The sequence below is a fragment of the Ranitomeya variabilis genome, chromosome 8 (genome assembly GCF_051348905.1).
Source record: "Ranitomeya variabilis isolate aRanVar5 chromosome 8, aRanVar5.hap1, whole genome shotgun sequence".
In the NCBI taxonomy this organism is placed as follows: domain Eukaryota; kingdom Metazoa; phylum Chordata; class Amphibia; order Anura; family Dendrobatidae; genus Ranitomeya; species Ranitomeya variabilis.
In genome coordinates, this window is record NC_135239.1 from 107194806 (window position 1) to 107212525 (window position 17720).

The 17720-nt window shown below is 45.6% G+C and overlaps 1 protein-coding gene across 4 annotated transcripts in view; it reads left to right on the forward strand.

The window, feature by feature from the left end:
• PLA2G4A (phospholipase A2 group IVA) overlaps window positions 1-17720 on the forward strand; it is a 241714-nt gene that overhangs the window by 129279 nt on the left and 94715 nt on the right. For all 4 annotated transcript variants that reach the window (XM_077277665.1, XM_077277667.1, XM_077277666.1 and 1 more), the window contains 2 exons: window positions 11217-11354; window positions 13443-13532. In XM_077277665.1, the coding sequence (XP_077133780.1) occupies window positions 11217-11354; window positions 13443-13532 (228 nt within the window). The remainder of the gene's footprint in view (window positions 1-11216; window positions 11355-13442; window positions 13533-17720) is intronic.

Consider the following 17720-nt stretch of genomic DNA (forward strand, 5'->3'; position numbering starts at 1 on the left):
AGTGGCAATGCGAACGAGTGGGCCCCCCCCCTGCTTGCTCAGGATCACAGCACTTGCAACTTTTAAATACTTACCTTTCCCTGCAACACCGCCGTGACGTAGTCCGCATTTCCTGGGCCCACGAAAAACTTGAGCCAGCCCTACTCCCCCCACAACTTTCCCCCAATTCCCTATGCCCAACTATTATTATACAGTTAATTAAGATTGGCAAGCTTCAGAAACAAGAATGGATGTTTTTGGCATTAAAATGGGCACTGTAGGTGTTTTCCTGGCCTCCACTCACTGCCGACTATGCTTCCCCATTGACTTGCATTGGGTTTCGTGTTTCGGTCGATCCCCGACTTTTAGCGATAATCGGCCGACTGCACTCGACTCGACTCTGGACAAAATCGGGTTTCCCAAAACCCTACTCGATCTTAAAAAAATGAAAGTCGCTCAACCCTACTCATTACTGCTGTATCTAAAGGTATGCTGCATAGACCTCTCCTGTCTGTGTACTTTGGCTTGGAGACATGGCAGCTATTCTTCATCCATTAGCTCAGTCAACAGAAAATTAGAAATTGAGAGCAGAGATTGTTAAAACTGGTGAAAAATGCACGATGCAAGCCATATAAAGGACATAAATATTGCCTTTTCTAAACTCTTCTTATTCTGGAAAGTCACCTGAAACCATACAGTAGGTATGCTTAAATGCTGAAATGTAGCCTAGATGGCTTCTAATAATGAACCATATTTTTATTAAACTTCCTATTGCTTATGGTAATCTGAAATAGGCTATGTATAGTATGTGTTGTCTTGAATTATCTGTACCCCTACACTTTGTTCACAGAAGTCTTGCTACCCCACCACAAATCCCATCGGTGCCCCATGAACTCCGTTGACTTGACCTTCATATTTGTGGTTTCTATCATTTTGACATATGGATCATGCTGTGTGAATATAGCCTTATGCTACTTTCACACTGGCGTCGTGCACTGCACGTCGCATTGCGTCGTTTGTGGAGAAAAACGCATCTTGCAAAGTTGTCTGCAGGATGCGTTTTTTCCCCATAGACTAACATTACCGACGCATTGCGACGCAGTGCCACACTTCGCATCCATCGTGCGACGGTTGCATCGTGTTTTGGCGCACCGCCGCCACAAAAAAATTTACATGTAACGTTTTTTTGTGCGTCGGGACCGCCATTTTGGACCGCGCATGCGCGGCCGAAACTCCGCCCCCTCCTCCCCGTACCTTACAATGAAGCAGCGGAAGCGTCTTAAGACTGCTTCCGCTGCCAACATCGGGCATTTTCTTCACAGCATGCGTCGGTCCGACGCAGCGCGACGGCCCCGTACCGACGCTAGTGTGAAAGGAGCCTTACTTGCCCATGTATCTGCTTATACAGGTTCCCCAGGATGCCATAAAGTCATACTGGTGGAGGAAGACTGTCTGCATACTACAGATCTAACGACTGTAGGAGTGGTAGTACTTGGGCGAGTGCTGCAACTGGTTTTCGCAACACGTGCTAAATATCTAATTGTGAAACTGTGCATCCCAAAATTCTCTGTTAGTAAAATGTTCAATATGAGATGTGCAGACCTATGTACAGTTTAGGCCTATGATCTCTGCATTATTCCAATATATCTGTCTTTTTACCATGATTTTCAGCTCTTGCACTTGACGCGCTTCACGACTTTACAGCATACTTACTGTAGCTAATGACGTACGTGATTTCCTAAATTTAAACAAGTCTAATTAATAAAAAAAAAAGAAACTACCTTGCCAGCCTGTTACTGGTTTTATTTACGCATTAAAACTTTTGAACAATTTCCATTAAAAGTGTATTATCCCATAAATGTCTGTCTACTTCGGATCCAACCTAGGCTAATAGTTCTTGACTGTATTTACTTTGTCGTAATTCGCTCTTAAGACGTAAGCAGGAAACCAATAATAATTATAACGTAGGAGTTGAATAATTTCAGAAAACATTTACTTCTGGCTATTAAGCAAATGATTGCAAATCTGGGAGTAGGCAATATAATAAGTGTCTGACTAAACTCCTAATAAAAAATAACTAGTGTAGCTATATATTGTGACTGGCTGTTAATCAGTCGTTTGCTTCTCGTATAGGTGCTGCTGGGTATTTCACTGCACCTTCCCCCCATAAGTGTGTGCAATTAAAGTGAGACACTGCAAAGTATATACTTTGTGACTAGTGTTATAAATATATGCATATCCATGCATCATGTAGCGGAGATAATATTCGATACATTCATAGTTACATAGTTACATAGTTATTAAGGTTGAAGGAAGACTGTAAGTCCATCTAGTTCAACCCATAGCCTGACCTAACATGCCCTAACATGTTGATCCAGGGGAAGGCAAAAAAACCCCATGTGGCAAAGAGTAAGCTCCACCATGGGGAAAAAAATTCCTTCCCGACTCCACATACGGCAATCAGACTAGTTCCCTGGATCAACGCCTTATCAAGGAATCTAGTGTATATACCCTGTAACATTATACTTTTCCAGAAAGGTATCCAGTCCCCTCTTAAATTTAATTAATGAATCACTCATTACAACATCATACGGCAGAGAGTTCCATAGTCTCACTGCTCTTACAGTAAAGAATCCGCGTCTGTTATTATGCTTAAACCTTCTTTCCTCCAGACGTAGAGGATGCCCCCTTGTCCCTGTCTCAGGTCTATGATTAAAAAGATCATCAGAAAGGTCTTTGTACTGTCCCCTCATATATTTATACATTAAAATAAGATCACCCCTTAGTCTTCGTTTTTCCAAACTAAATAGCCCCAAGTGTAATAACCTATCTTGGTATTGCAGACCCCCCAGTCCTCTAATAACCTTGGTCGCTCTTCTCTGCACCCGCTCCAGTTCAGCTATGTCTTTCTTATACACAGGAGACCAGAACTGTGCACAGTATTCTAAGTGTGGTCGAACTAGTGACTTGTATAGAGGTAAAATTATGTTCTCCTCATGAGCGTCTATGCCTCTTTTAATACATCCCATTATTTTATTTGCCTTTGTAGCAGCTGCCTGACACTGGCCACTGAATATGAGTTTGTCATCCACCCATATACCCAGGTCTTTTTCATTGACGGTTTTGCCCAGTCAGTGTGTTGGAAATTAAAATGGTCTTGGACAGAACGCTAAGCCCCAGATGGCATAGTACATGTTGATGGTGCATCAGTCACAGTTTGAACATGGAAGGAGAGGGTTTGGGGGAATGCCTGTGCTGGAACTCTGGATGACATCTGTCACTTGCAAATTGAACAACCTATTTCAACATAACTGGTGCCCCAACAATGAGCTGATCATTGGAGAGATCACTAATAGAGATGAGCAAACCCAAACTTAAAAGTTCGGGGTTCGTACCGAATAGTTAGTATCGGTGTTAAACGCAGAGAGAGCATTTTCTAGCTCAAAAGTTCAGGTTCTCATTGTTTTCAATGCGGTTCTGGTTCAAGTTTAGGTAAAGTTCTGGTACCAGAATAGACCTTTTGGAATAAAGTTTGGGTTGGGAGGACGAGAACCCGGAACACCCACAGGTCCGCTTATCCCTAATAACGGTTTCCTCTGCAATCTGCCATTCTATGATGGAAGTTTTTCATTGCATCCTTATTTCTATTATTGATCTCAATGTATATCTGAGTCGGGTCTTCCAGACAAGTCACTGTCTCCGTGAGAGACTTGCATGCATATTTAAAAGGTCTCACTTGAGATAACAAACCTTGCATAAATCAAGATAACATGTAAATGTAAAACGTTTTAAATAGATCTATAAAAAAAATTGTGCTGCTTTCTCTACTTATGAGCCACTTCCTCTTTTCTCCACTCTTTTGAAATTGCCATGTTTTCTTTAAAAACAGTTCAAATATGTCTTTGTCAAAGCAAGATGACTGCCAGCTCAGTGAGGTATTAGCAGGCTCGGACTGGCCCACAGGGGAACAGGTAAATCCTCCGGTGGGCCCCGATCCCTCTATATGAGGAGTACCGTACTTGACACAATACACCTGACTCACTATGTACAGACAATGGCAGGATCTCATCACTCGCTTATAAATCTCCCAGTGTATTATTATATAGAGGCATGGGTCAATATGGAAATGGGGGCATTGTAACATTTGCATCTAGCTGGACAGTGGACCCCAAGGGTCAATGTCACTGATGGGCCCTTGCCACCCCAGTCCGGCACTAGGTATCAGGTTACACCTCCTATTATACTCAATGCTGAGGAGGGAAGAGAATTCAGCACCATGAGTCAGATACATGGGCAGACATAGGCAGATTGAACTGTAGTGTCAAGCGTTTGTTACCTCTTTTTAGTGCTTGATTCACAGCCACACAGCTCAGTGCTGCTATCTATTGACTTTCATGTTTGTGTTTTACAATCTTAGTATATTTTCTATGTTAGCCTTTTTTACAGGCGAAATAGTGTGGCAGTGAAATTATTCTGCATTCTTTCTTTAAAATCTTTCACTATTCTTACCTTTAGGAATTGGTGGCTTCAGACACATAAATAATGTTTTATAATTGACCAATTTTCTTTTGTAAGATGAATTTGAATAGTTCATTACATATGTATTAACCAGGACTGTAGGCTTTTTTTTTTTTACTTACCACATGCCTCCTCTGGCTGGGGTATGTACCCCTTGTAATTCACTTATCACACCTTGAGAAAGGCAAGTTCATTGAAGGCAAACAAGTTGTAATGAAATGGCAAGGGGTGCAGACAATCAGTGCAACTCTCATATTGATATTAAAAGCTGTAATGATTCTATTGAGAATACAAGGAGTAGACCCACTGGACCGTGACAACGACCCACCCACAGACGAGCTAACCAGATGGACCACCCCCTATACAGGGAGAGTTAGGGGCAGGCCCGTGGGGGACAATTGCCTCGGCAGCTGGAAGACCAGGGTGGAAGAGAGAGAGAGTAACGGGGACACAGACAGGACGGAGGGAGAGGGCAGTCAGACGGGAGACTAGAGCATGAACAAGGTAGACTGAGTAACGGAACTGGCAGGTACGGCAGAGACACGGAACTGGCAGGTGCGTCAGAGACACAGGACAGGACGGGCACGGTAGAGGCACGGGACTGTCAGGTACGGCAGTGACACAGGACTGGACGGATACGGCAGAGGCACAGGACTGGACGGGAACAGCAGAGACAGGACTGGATCTGAGGAGGACAAAGAAAGAACCAAAGTCAGAACTCTAGGTATTTCGGGAAGGCGAACGGCCAAGATCACTTGAAATTACAAATGAGCATTAGGCACAGGGGAAAGGAAGGGGCTGGGTAATAAGGCTGTGCTGCGCAGTGCTTCCAGTTGGAAGTTCTCCAAGGTGATAGGACAGGAAAGGAGCGCTAGAACAGAGTTCAGAAGTGTGCGCGCGCAGTACTGAACCTACCGTGCGCGCGCACCTGACGAGTGGCAGAAGCCGGGAGCGAGCACTGAGGGGAAGACGCTGCAGCTGAGGAGACGCGCAGGGACGCCGAGGACAGGTGAGTATGGCAGGGCAGCGGCAGCGACCTAACAGTACCCCTGTCTTTACGCCCCCTTGTTTAAGGCTAGACAGAAACCTAACTAAAATTCGAGGAGCCTGAATGTTCTCCTGAGGCTCCCAGGACCTCTCCTCTGGACCGAATCCCTTCCAGTCGACCAAAAACAAAGTTCTGCCTCAGTTTTTTCATGGCAAGAATGTCCTTAACCTCAAAGACATCATCCGCGGAAGCAGGCGAAGGTGAATAGAAAGTCGAAGTATGAAACTGATTGAAAACCACTGGCTTTAGAAGAGACACATGAAAGGAATTGGGATTGTATTGGGAATACAAAGAGAGGCAGGTAACTTAAAGGGACTCTGTCACCTGAATTTGGAGGGAACAATCTTCAGCCATAGGGGCGGGGTTTTTGGGTGTTTCATTCACCCTTTCCTTACCCGCTGGCTGCATGCTGGCTGCAATATTGGATTGAAGTTCATTCTCTGTCCTCCATAGTACACGCCTGCGTAAGGCACGATTGCCTTGTGCAGGCATGTACTACGGAGGACAGAAAATGAACTTCAATCCAATATTGCAGCCAGCATGCAGCCAGCAGGTAAGGAAAGGGTGAATCAAACACCTGAAAACCCCGCCCCTATGGCTGAAGATTGTTCCCTCCAAATTCAGGTGACAGAGTCCCTTTAAGCTTGTAAGAGACATGATTAATGCGAGGCAAAACCTCGAAAGGACCAATGTAGCGGTGACCCAGCTTATGCGAAGGGATTTTAAGGCGAATAAACTTAGAAGATACCCAGGCCTTATCCCCAGGATGATATAAAGGAGACTCAAGACGCCTCTTATCCGAATGTGTCTTCATCCTATCCTGAGCTAGTTCGAGAGTGGACTTGGTCTCCTGCCAGACCCTGGAGAACTCTCTCTAGACAGAAGATCTGCCGCTGGTACAGCAGAGACAGGAGGAACCGGTAGAGGAAGGCCAGGATGTTGACCATAGACGATAAAAAATGGAGACTTGGTAGAAGCTTCACTGGTATGGTTATTATAGGCAAATTCAGCCCATGGAAGAAAATCAGACCAATTATTCTGATGAGCATTAGAGAAATGACAAAGATAATTAACCAAAATCTGATTTGTATGCTCCACTTGGCCATTGGTCTGCGGATGGTAGGCCGAAAAGAAGTCAAGCGAGATGTTCATCAATTTACAGAGAGATCTCCAGAATCGAGCGGTAAACTGAGTTCCTCGGTCAGAAACAATATGTTGAGGTAGACCATGAATACGAAAAATATGGTTGACAAAAATCTTCGCCAATTCGGGAGCGGAAGGCAAACCAAGGAGAGCAATGAAATGAGCCATTTTAGAAAATCGGTCCACGACCACAAGGATGACGGTGCAAGATGAAGAACGAGGCAGGTCAGTAATGAAATCCATTGCAATATGTTGCCACGGAGTAGAGGGCACCGGTAGAGGTTGAAGAAGCCCAGAAGGAAGCTGCCTAGGAACCTTATTCTTAGCACAAGAAGGACAAGAGGCGACGAAACTTCAGACATCCTTTAGAAGAGTCGGCCACCAGTAGTAGCGAGATACCAGACTGAGGGTCTTTTTGAAATCGACATGTCCCGCCTGTTTGGAGACATGACCCCATTGTAAAACACGTCTCATGTTGAATTCAGAGACAAAAGTCTTTCCCGGAGGTAAAGAAGTCAGACTGACTGGGGCAACCGTTATGACTTTAGCTGGATCGATGATGTGCGTAGCCTCCTCCTTAATATCCACTGACAAGAAGGATCTGGACAAAGCGTCGGCCTTAAAGTTTTTATTACCGGGCTGGAAACGAAGCTCAAAGTCGAAACAGGCGAAGAACAGAGCCCACCTAGCCTGCCGAGGATTTAGTCTATGCGCAGAACGAATGTATGCCAAATTCTTATGGTCCGTATAGATCACAAACGGATGTAAGGCTCCTTCCAAAAGATACCTACACTCCTACAGTGCCAATTTGATGGCCAAAAGTTCTCTGTCACCGATGGAATAGTTTGTCTCAGAGGAAGAGAAAGTTTTGGAGAAAAAGCCACAGGGAGCTAGACGACCGGAAGATGATTTCTGGGAAAGCACTGCTTTGGCCCCGATAGCAGGGGCATCAACAGCCAGAACGAAGGGTTTATTTGCTTCAGGGCGTTGTAGTATAGGAGCGGGAGCAAATGCTTGTCTGAGAGTCCAGAAGGTTTCCTCGGCTTCTGCTGACCTATGGTGAGGGTTAGCCCCTTTTCGTATCAGAGAGGAGATGGGAGCAGACAAGGTAGAAAAGTGAGGAATAAACTGCCAAAAGTAATTCGCGAATCCTAGAAAATCGCTGAATTGCCTTTACCCCAAGCGGACACGGCCAGTTGAGCACGGCGGAAACCTTTTTCCGGATCCATGCGTAAACCAGAATCAGAGATGACTGTTCAAAAGCGCACTTTTCAAGTTTGGCTTACAACCGATTCGCCCTCAAACGCTGGAGTACTTGCCAGGCATCTCTTCTATGAGAAGGCAGGTCTGTCGAAAACACAAGAATATTGTCCAAGTACACCACAACACAAGTGTAAAGTAGATCCCGAAAGACATCATTCACCAACTCTTGGAAGACTGCAGGTGCATTGCATAAACTGAAGGGCATAACCAAATATTCGTAATGACCGTCTCTGGTGTTAAACGCAGTCTTCCACTCGTTCCCCGAGCGGATACGGATCAAATTATAAGCTCCTCGGAGATCCAATTTAGAGAAGATTCTTGCTCCACGAAGACGATCGAAGAGTTCCGGAATGAGAAGTGGGTACTTGTTTTTAATGGTGATGTTATTGAGGCCACGGTAATCAATACAGGGAAGAAGAGAACCATCCTTCTTGACGAAGAAAAAACCTGCTCCTGCAGGTGAAGATGACTTCCAAATAAAGCCTCTGGCCAGATTCTCATGTACGTACTCAGACATGGCTTGAGTCTCGGAAGGAGACAGAGGATAAATACAACCTCTGGGAGGAGTAGTACACGGAACGAGATCCATCGGATAATCATATGGACGATGCGGTGGTAGAATCTCCGCCTCTTTCTTGTTAATGACGTCCGAAAAAGAGCAATAAGCCGAAGGTAAGTTCTCTGGTTCCGGAGCAGGTCGAGAGGGACTTGCAGAGTTGATGGAAAGCAGGCACCTATTCCGACAAGACTGTCCCCAACGAAGAACGTCTCCGGTACGCCAGTCCAGGATGGGTTCGTGAGTTCTTAACCACGGAAGTCCCATAAGGAATGTATGAGACAACGAGGGCAGGACGTAGAAGGCCAACCTCTCTCGGTGTAAAGCTCCAATCTGAAGTTCCACTTCCTCGGTGACCAAGTTGATGGTCTCCCGCAAAGGCTGACCATCAACAGAAGCTATTTGCCAAGGAGTCTCCAAGGGTCTGGCAGGTATCCCAAGTTTCTAACTGCTTCTAGTTGAATAAAATTCCCAGCCGCACCTGAATCAATATAAGCCTCTAGAGAAAAACGACTGGAACCCAAATGCAACAAAACGGAAAGAATCTGAGGTGGAGAGGAATCAAAGCTACCTAGGGAGGCCTCTCTTACCTGACCTAGGCGGAGGCGTTTCCTGGCATCTGAGGGACAGGAACGTAGAAGATGAGAGGCACTGCCACAATAAAAGCAAAGACCCTGTGCAAGTCTCTCCTTGGGCCGTTGCTCAGCAGGCCTGATGCTACTGTAATGATTCTACTGAGAATACAAAGAGTGGACCCACTGGACCGTAACAGCGACCCACCCATGGGCGAGCTGACCAGATGGACCACCTCCTATACAGGGAGAGTTAGGGGTAGGCCCTTGGGGGACAATCGCCTCGGCAGCTGGAAGACCAGGGTGGAAGAGAGAGAGAGTAACGGGGACACAGACAGGGCGGAGGGAGAGGGCAGTCAGACGGATGACTAGAGCATCAACAAGGTAGATTGAGTAACGGAACTGGCAGGTGCGGCAGAGACACAGGACTGGACGGGTACGGCAGATGCACAGGACTGGACAGGAATGGTAGAGGCATGGGACTGGCAGGTACGGCAGAGACACAGGACTGGATAGGTACGGCAGAGGCACAGAACTGGACGGGAACAACAGAGACACAGGACTGGATCTGAGGAGGACAAAGTAAGAATCAAAGTCAGAACTCTAGGTATGCCGGAAGGCCGTATGGCCAAGATCACTTGAAAATACAAACGAGCATCAGGCACAGGGGAAAGGAAGGGGCTGGGTAATAAGGCCGCGCTGCGCAGTGCTTCCGGGTGGAAGCCCTCCAAGGTGATAGGACAGGAAAGGAGCACTAGAACAGAGTTCAGAAGTGTGCACGCGCAGTACTGAACCTAGCGTGCGCGCACACCTGACAAGCGGCAGAAGCCGGGAGCGAGCTCTGAGGGGAAGACGCTGCAGCTGAGGAGACGCGCCGGGACGCCGAGGACAGGTGAGTATGGCAGGGTGCGGGGAGCGGCAGCGGCAGCGACCTAACAAAAGCGTGTGTGTCCGTGTACCCGAACAGCCCTGCTATTGGCACTGTCCTCCCCACCCACACTTTGGGCAAGCTGAAGGCCACTGCTTGAGGCGAGATGCCCATCTGGTCTCATGGCAGTGTACTATTTTATGAAAAGAATGTAAATGAGTTACTCTTTAAGTACATGGTGGATTGATAAGTAGAGATTCAATGGTGCATTAAATGCTTTAAAGGGAACCTGTCACCCCGTTTTTTCAGTATGAGATAAAAATACCATTAAATAGGGCCTGAGCTGTGCTGGACAATAGTGTATTTTGTGTACCCTGATTCCCCACCCATGCTGCCGAAATACCTTACCAAAGTCGCCGTTTTTGCCTGTCAATCAAGGTGGTCTGGTCAAATGGGCGTGGTCCCATTGATTGACAGGCGAAAACGGCGACTTTGGTAAGGTATTTCGGCAGCATAGGTGGGGAATCGGGGTACACAAAATACACTATTGTCCGGCACAGCTCAGGCCCTATTTAATGGTATTTTTATCTCATACTGAAAAAACGGGGTGACAGGTTCCCTTTAATAAAAATGAAAACCTTAATGTGCATTTTTTTCTCATGATTATCTATTGTTTGTGCAGATTTGGAGCCAAGATAAAAAAAAAAAAAAAAAAAAAACTGCAACGAAAAATAAAGCCAAAACACAATGATAACATCAGAATACACAACAGAGAGCGAGATGTATATCTGAGATTTGTGTAAATCTCTGACCTTTTAAATAAAGTTAAACCCTCCAATGGATCAGGTTTCCTGTACAGATTAGTACAATGGCAGGGGAAGCATACTTTAGCCCTTGACATGGTGTAACTTTTCAGTTCTCACTGTTCCAGTATATGCACTTTTGAAATGTCTTTGAAGGCAGGTCCCATGGCAAAGGAGAGGGTGCAGTTTTTCAGATATGCATTTTGTCTGTGCATTTGTGACTTCTATAAAGTGGAGAGAAATGTTACAATTTTGCATTTTTTAATGATACAGCTCAACAGCTAGAAACAAACACCCCTGACTGGTGGCTGTAGTTAATTGTCATGTAGGGTACAATGCTGTTCTCTATATAAATATTATCCCCTAGTCTTAAATTATTAGTACCCACTTGTAGATTTATCCTCTTACCAGTCTTCTGATAGATAATGTAACCATTACAGAATCTTCATGCTCTTTTAATTTGCAGATTGGGTGGAATTTACTCCACATGAGATTGGAATGGCAAAGTATGGCACATTTATGTCTCCAGAGCTATTTGGAAGCAAGTTTTATATGGGTACTGTTATAAAGAAATATGATGAATATCCACTACACTTTTTAATGGGTAAGTAAGCCATAGGAAAACCAATATTTAATACAAATTCTTTTATATAGATTGTTTTTCAAATTTACTACACAAATGTGTTTATTAACTGACAATGATAATTGACATTCTGATCTACTAATGTTTAGAGCTCTAACTCTCAAATAAAGATCCAGTATCCCTTATGTGAAAGTCGAAGGTTCCATAGCAAAACACTTAGAAGTTGCGAGCCTTGACTGTATAAATTGTAACTGGAATCTTTGTGTAACAAGTAACTTAAAGGAATATGTCAGCAGGTTTTTTTGCTATTAAATCTGAAAGACACATAATATAGAGAGAGCCTGATTCCAGTGATGTCACAGCCTAAGCTGTGTGCAGTACAGGGCTGGCGTCGGCACCCGGCGCACCTGGGCAAGTGCTGGGGCCCTGGCGAGACGGGGGGCCCACTCTTGCTGTCATAGATACAGCTGGCACAAGCATCTTCTCACTCAGTGCAGCCAGCCAGGCAGGCATATAGGGGTTAAGAGAATGCAGCCAGCGTGACTGTTTGTGGGCGGAGAGAGCACGTACCCCTGCTCTGCTCTCCACCCCTGGCTGCAGTGCTGAACTTATCAGGCAGATTTTGGAGGAGCTCCTACCAGCGCCTGAGTGAGTGCAATGGTATCGCTGTATTCTGGGGTTCTGGGTGAGCTGGGCGGCTGCAGGTTGCAGCTGAGATGCTGAAGTATATACACTGTACAGTACCACTCCCCCTGTATATATACACTGCACAGCACCTCTCCTGTATATATACACTGCACAGCACCTTTCCTCCTGTATATATACACTGCACAGCACCTCTCCTGTATATATACACTGCACAGCACCTTTCCTCCTGTATACATACACTGCACAGCACCTCTCCTCCTGTATATATACACTGCACAGCACCTCTCCTCCTGTATATATACACTGCACAACACCTCTCCTGTGTATATACACTGCACAGCACCTTTCCTCCTGTATACATACACTGCACAGCACCTTTCCTCCTGTATACATACACTGCACAGCACCTCTCCTCCTGTATATATACACTGCACAGCACCTCTCCTCCTGTATATATACACTGCACAACACCTCTCCTGTATATACACACTGCACAGCACCTTTCCTCCTGTATATGTACACTGCACAGCACCTATCCTGTATATATACACTGCACAGCACCTTTCCTCCTGTATATATACACTGCACAGCACCACTCCTCCTGTATATATATATTGCACAGTACTGCTCCTTCTGTCCTGTATATATACACTGCACAGTACCATTCCTCCTGTCCTGTATATATACACTGCACAGTACCGCTCCTCCTGTCCTGTATATATACACTGCAGAACTTACAATAGCTGTCACCCATGTAAGAAGGGAAATCTGACATTGTACTATACCTATGTTTCTCTGCCGTATCTGTGCATCATAAATCGGGGTATGTGTTAAAGGGGGGGGGGGGGGGGCACTGAGACTCTTTCGCCTGGGACCCTCAAAAACCTGGAGCCGGCCCTGGTGCAGTAGTTTCAATATATCAGTTTTATCAGCCAGGGATTAACACTGCTGGACTACAGCTCATATGCAGGCCAGTCAGGCTAATCTGGGCAAAACCACCCCCACCACTGATTGGCAGCTTGATGATAATTCACATTGTATACAGGAAGCTGCCAATCAGTGGTCTGGGCAGGTTATACACAGCTTAGAAGTCTGAACTCTGCTACATCTACATCAGACAAAACGAGATTCTTATCAAAACTGCACCAAGCAGCCCAGTAAGTGATAAATCCCTGGAATCGGGGTCTCTGTCCAAGGGTTGACCAAGATCAAAATGTTAAATAATTGCAATGTTAAAATCAGACCCTATACGGGAGGCTCTTATTCTTTTTATTCTTTTTATTATTATTCTTTTTATTATCGTTATTCTTATCTTTCTTAATCTTATCTTTATTCTTTTTTTGTTTTTACACTCACATAGTTTAAAAGCTACCAAGCTGCGCTGTGTTTGATATGAACCCTACAATTTTGTCGATATGTTGTATTTTTCTTTTATAATTTGTTTGCTTCTGCCTTTGTTAGGTGTCTGGGGTAGTGCCTTTTCAATATTGTTCAATAGAGTTCTTGGAGTTTCCAACCAAGCTAAAGGTGTCACAATGGAAGAAGAACTAGGTAACATAATTTGTGTTCTTATAGTGAAAAAGTGAAATATTACACTGTCTGATATGTCCACAACTGCCTGTTCGAAACTATCTTTCATATTCTCTGCTTTAACTTAACTTTTTTGTTTGTTTTTCTTTATTAAACGTTATTGCTATTGAATTTGCGGACATTATGGTCTTTTGAAATTGGATATGTCACCTAATGTTTCTCCCTTGTAACTGAATATTTGCATAGAGCAGTTAGTACTGCACAGCCTCAAATATTGTAACAAATGGAATCTGAGGCACAGGTGGTGAAGTTAACATTCTTTTTTTATTGATATTTGTGTGGAACCACGATCCGGGGGGCTCCAAAGGGGGTGTGACTAAGTGAGCCCCAGACACCCGTAGCAAGTCCCCCTCGAACAGGTTCAGAATGGAATGCCTGGGGGACACGGGTGCTACCTCCAGTTAGACCCCAGACACGTGGCAGATGTCCGAGCGGGACAGATGGACTAGCAGGGTTAACAGATGTCGTGGAGCTGACCGGTGGGTTCCAGGTGTATGGGTAGAAGCAGGCACAAGTGGTACTGGCATTGTCCAGAGGTATGGATGGCTGTATGGCTGGACGTGAGGAACTAGCGTAGACAGAACGGACATCGTCCAGGATAGCTGTGTAATAGGTAGCTGACGGTCTGCGGAGACAGTGTAAGCGGAGCACTGGCAAAACATTTCAGAAGCTAAAGCACACACTAGCAGACACTGGAAGGAAGCAACAATGGGTACTTGTTGCTCCGGCACCCTCCCTATGAAGGAGGGGCTAGAAATAGTAATCGCTAACACGTTATTGGTCAGAAGTACTTTTGAAAAATGTGTGCTGTCTCTTTAAGAGACCGGGAGCGCACGCGCAACCTAAGTACTCTACCCTGGAACCTGCAGGCTGTACGCCAGGAAGCAGGGAAAAGAGAGGAAGCAGAGGCTGCAGCAGGATGGCGTGAAGTCGGCACAGAGCAGGAGTCCCAATGGGGACCCCAAAAAGGTACGGGAACAGGTGTAACAGTATCCCCTATTTACGCCCCCTCTTTTTCAAGCCTGCGTAGAATCTTTTCGGTTTGAGAGGGACCTGGATATTCTCTTTAGGCTCCCATGACCTCTCCTCAGGACCAAAGCCCCTCCAATCCACCAAAAAATAGGTCTTACCCCTTAGTTTCTTAGTGGCCAATATATTTTTTTCTACCTCATCCTCCTCACTGACAGGATCAGGAGTGGAACCTGAGTCCTTAAAGAAGGAGCTCCAAACTACTGATTTGAGGACGGAAACATGGAAGGAGTTAGTCACACGTAAAGAAGCAGGCAATTTCAATTTGTACGAGACTGCGTTGATTTGTTTCAAAACTTCAAAAGGAACAATTAAGCGGGGACACGATTTTTAAGAGGGCACTTTCAGGCGGATGTACCTGGAGGAGAGCCACACCTTATCTCAGGACCGAAAGATGGGAGCATCCAGACGTCTTTTGTCCGCATGCCTCCTCATACGTTGTGAGGCTTTCTCCAAGGCAATCTTGGTGACGCTCCACACTTTTGAGAATTCCTCTATAAAGGTGTCAGCTGCAGGAATGCCCGAAGACCCAGAAATGGGAAGAGGGATCCCGGGTTGGAGTCCAAACACAACTTGAAAGAGAGATTTTCCTGAGGATTTACTTATTTGATTATTATATGAAAATTCTGCGCAATGCAGCAACTTGACCCAGTCATCATGACGCTCATTGACGAAGTGACGCAGGAATCCAGTCAAGATTTGATTGGTCCTTTCCGTTTGCCTATTGGATTGACGTTGGTATGCAGAAGAGAATTCCAGTTCCACTTTCACTAAATTACAAACTGCTCTCCAGAACTTGGATGTGAACTAGACGCCCCTGTCGGACACAATGTGGAGAGGAATTCCATGAAGACAGAAGATGTGCTGCATGAAATGGACAGCGAGCTCAGGAGCAGATGAAAGACTGAGTAGCGGAATGAAGTGAGCCATCTTCGAGAAGCGATCCACCACAACCCAGACAGTGGAACAGCCGGAAGAGATGGGAAGTTCCGAAACGAAGTCCATCGCGATGTGCTGCCAGGGAGCTAAAGGAATAGAAAGAGGTAACAGATGCCTGGATGGCAGATGTTTAGCAGTCTTGTTGCAGGCACACGAGGGACAGGCTGTGACACTCTTGGATCTTTGCCCATGGTGGGCCACCAGTAGTAATGAGAGATGAGTTGTAGAGTCTTTTTCTGACCGGCGTGGCCGGCCAACTTGGAAGAGTGAACCCACCGGAGGACACAACTCCAGTCTGAAGTGGGCACGAGAGTCTTTCCCAGGGGAAGCCGAGCAAGATTAACTGAGGCTATGGGCACTAACTTGGAATGCTCGATGATGTGTCGCGGTTATTCCTCAGAATCAGGAAGCAGTAACGCTCTAGAGACTGCATCGGCTTTAACGTTCTTGTCAGCAGGACGAAAATGAAGGACAAAATTAAATCGGGCAAAAACCAAACCCCACTGGGCCTGATGGGGATTCAGCCTCTGAGCGAATTGGAGATAACGAGGTTTTTATGATCAGTGAAGATGACATCCTGATGGACTGCTCCCTCGAGGAGGTGTCGCCACTCTTACAGGGCCAACTTAATTGCCAACAATTCCCAATCTCCCACAGAATAGTTCCTTTCAGAAGTGGAAAAAACCTTCAAGAAAAAAACACAGGTGACCATACGACCGGTGGACAACTTCTGGGTGAGAACTGTTGTGAATTCTGCTTTTGGGCTCCCTCCAGTGGTTGTAGGTGGTAATGCAGTTGCCCCTGAGTTGCAGTCCTGGTCAGGTGTATCTGCTGATTGCAGTTCTGACTGGGGTATTTAGGCGTGCAGGATTCATTAGTCCTTGCCAGTTGTCAATTGTTGTTGGGAGGTGTAGGACCTCTGCCTGGTTCCTCCTGCCTTTCTGCCAAATCAGCAAAGATAAGTGTCTGGTTTTTTTTCCTGTGGCACACATGTTGTGTGCTTCACAATTCAGTGCTATTCTTTGTGTTTTCTTGTCCAGCTTAGATTGTGTCAGTATTTTCTCAGTCTTGTTGGATTCTCTGGAGTGGCAGATATACATTCCATGTCTTTAGTTAGATTGTGGAACTTTTTGTATTATCTGCTGTGGATATTTTTGGAAGGGTTTTAATACTGACCGCCTAGTAATCTGTCCTATCCTTTCCTATTTAGCTAGAGTGGCCTCTTTTGCTAAATCCTGTTTTCTACCTGCGTGTGTCTATTCTTCTCCTACTCACAGTCATTATTCGTGGGGGGCTTCCTATCCTTTGGGGGTCTGCTCTGAGGCAAGGTAGCATTCCTATTTCCATCTATAGAGGTATTTAGTCCTCCGGCTGTGTCGAGGTGTCTAGAGTATGTTAGGCACACCCCACGGCTACTTCTAGTTGCGGTGTTAGTTCAGGATTTGTGGTCAGTATAGGTTCCACCGACTCCAGAGAAAGTTTCATGCGGCTCCAAGGTCACCAGATCATAACAGAGAACCGCTCCAGCACCTATGGAGGAAGTGTCTTCCTCAAGCAAGAATTGCTTATCTGAGTCCGGTCGATGGAGAACAGATGCGGAAGAGAAGGCCTGTTTTAGAGAAACAAAAGCTTCCTCTGCCTCGGGATTCCAATCCTTGACGTTTGTGCCTTTCTAGGTCAAAGCCGAGATGGGTGCCACTCGGGTGGGAAAGTGTGGAATGAATTGACTGTAATAGTTGGCGAACCTCAGAAACCGTTGTAAGGCTTTCAGTCTGGATGGGCGAGGCCACATGAAGATGGTGGCCAACTTCTCCGGATCCATCTTTAATCCAGTGGACGAGACTATATAACTGAGGAAAGGGAGAGAGGATTGTTCAAAGAGGCATTTTTCAAATTTTGCATAAAGTCTGTTATCCCTGAGTCTTTGTAAGACCTGACGTACTTGCCTCCGGTGTGAAGCTAAGTCTGCAGAGAAGATCAAGATATCGTCCAGGTAAACACATGAATAGAGCAGGTCTCTGAAAATATCATTTATGAATTCCTGGAAAACTGCGGGTGCATTACTTAGGCCAAACGGCATTAGCAGGTGTTTGTTGTATCCATCCTGAGTGTTAAAAGCTGTTTTCCACTCGTCTCCTTCCCGTATACGAATCAGGTTGTAGGCCCTTCTGAGATCCAGTT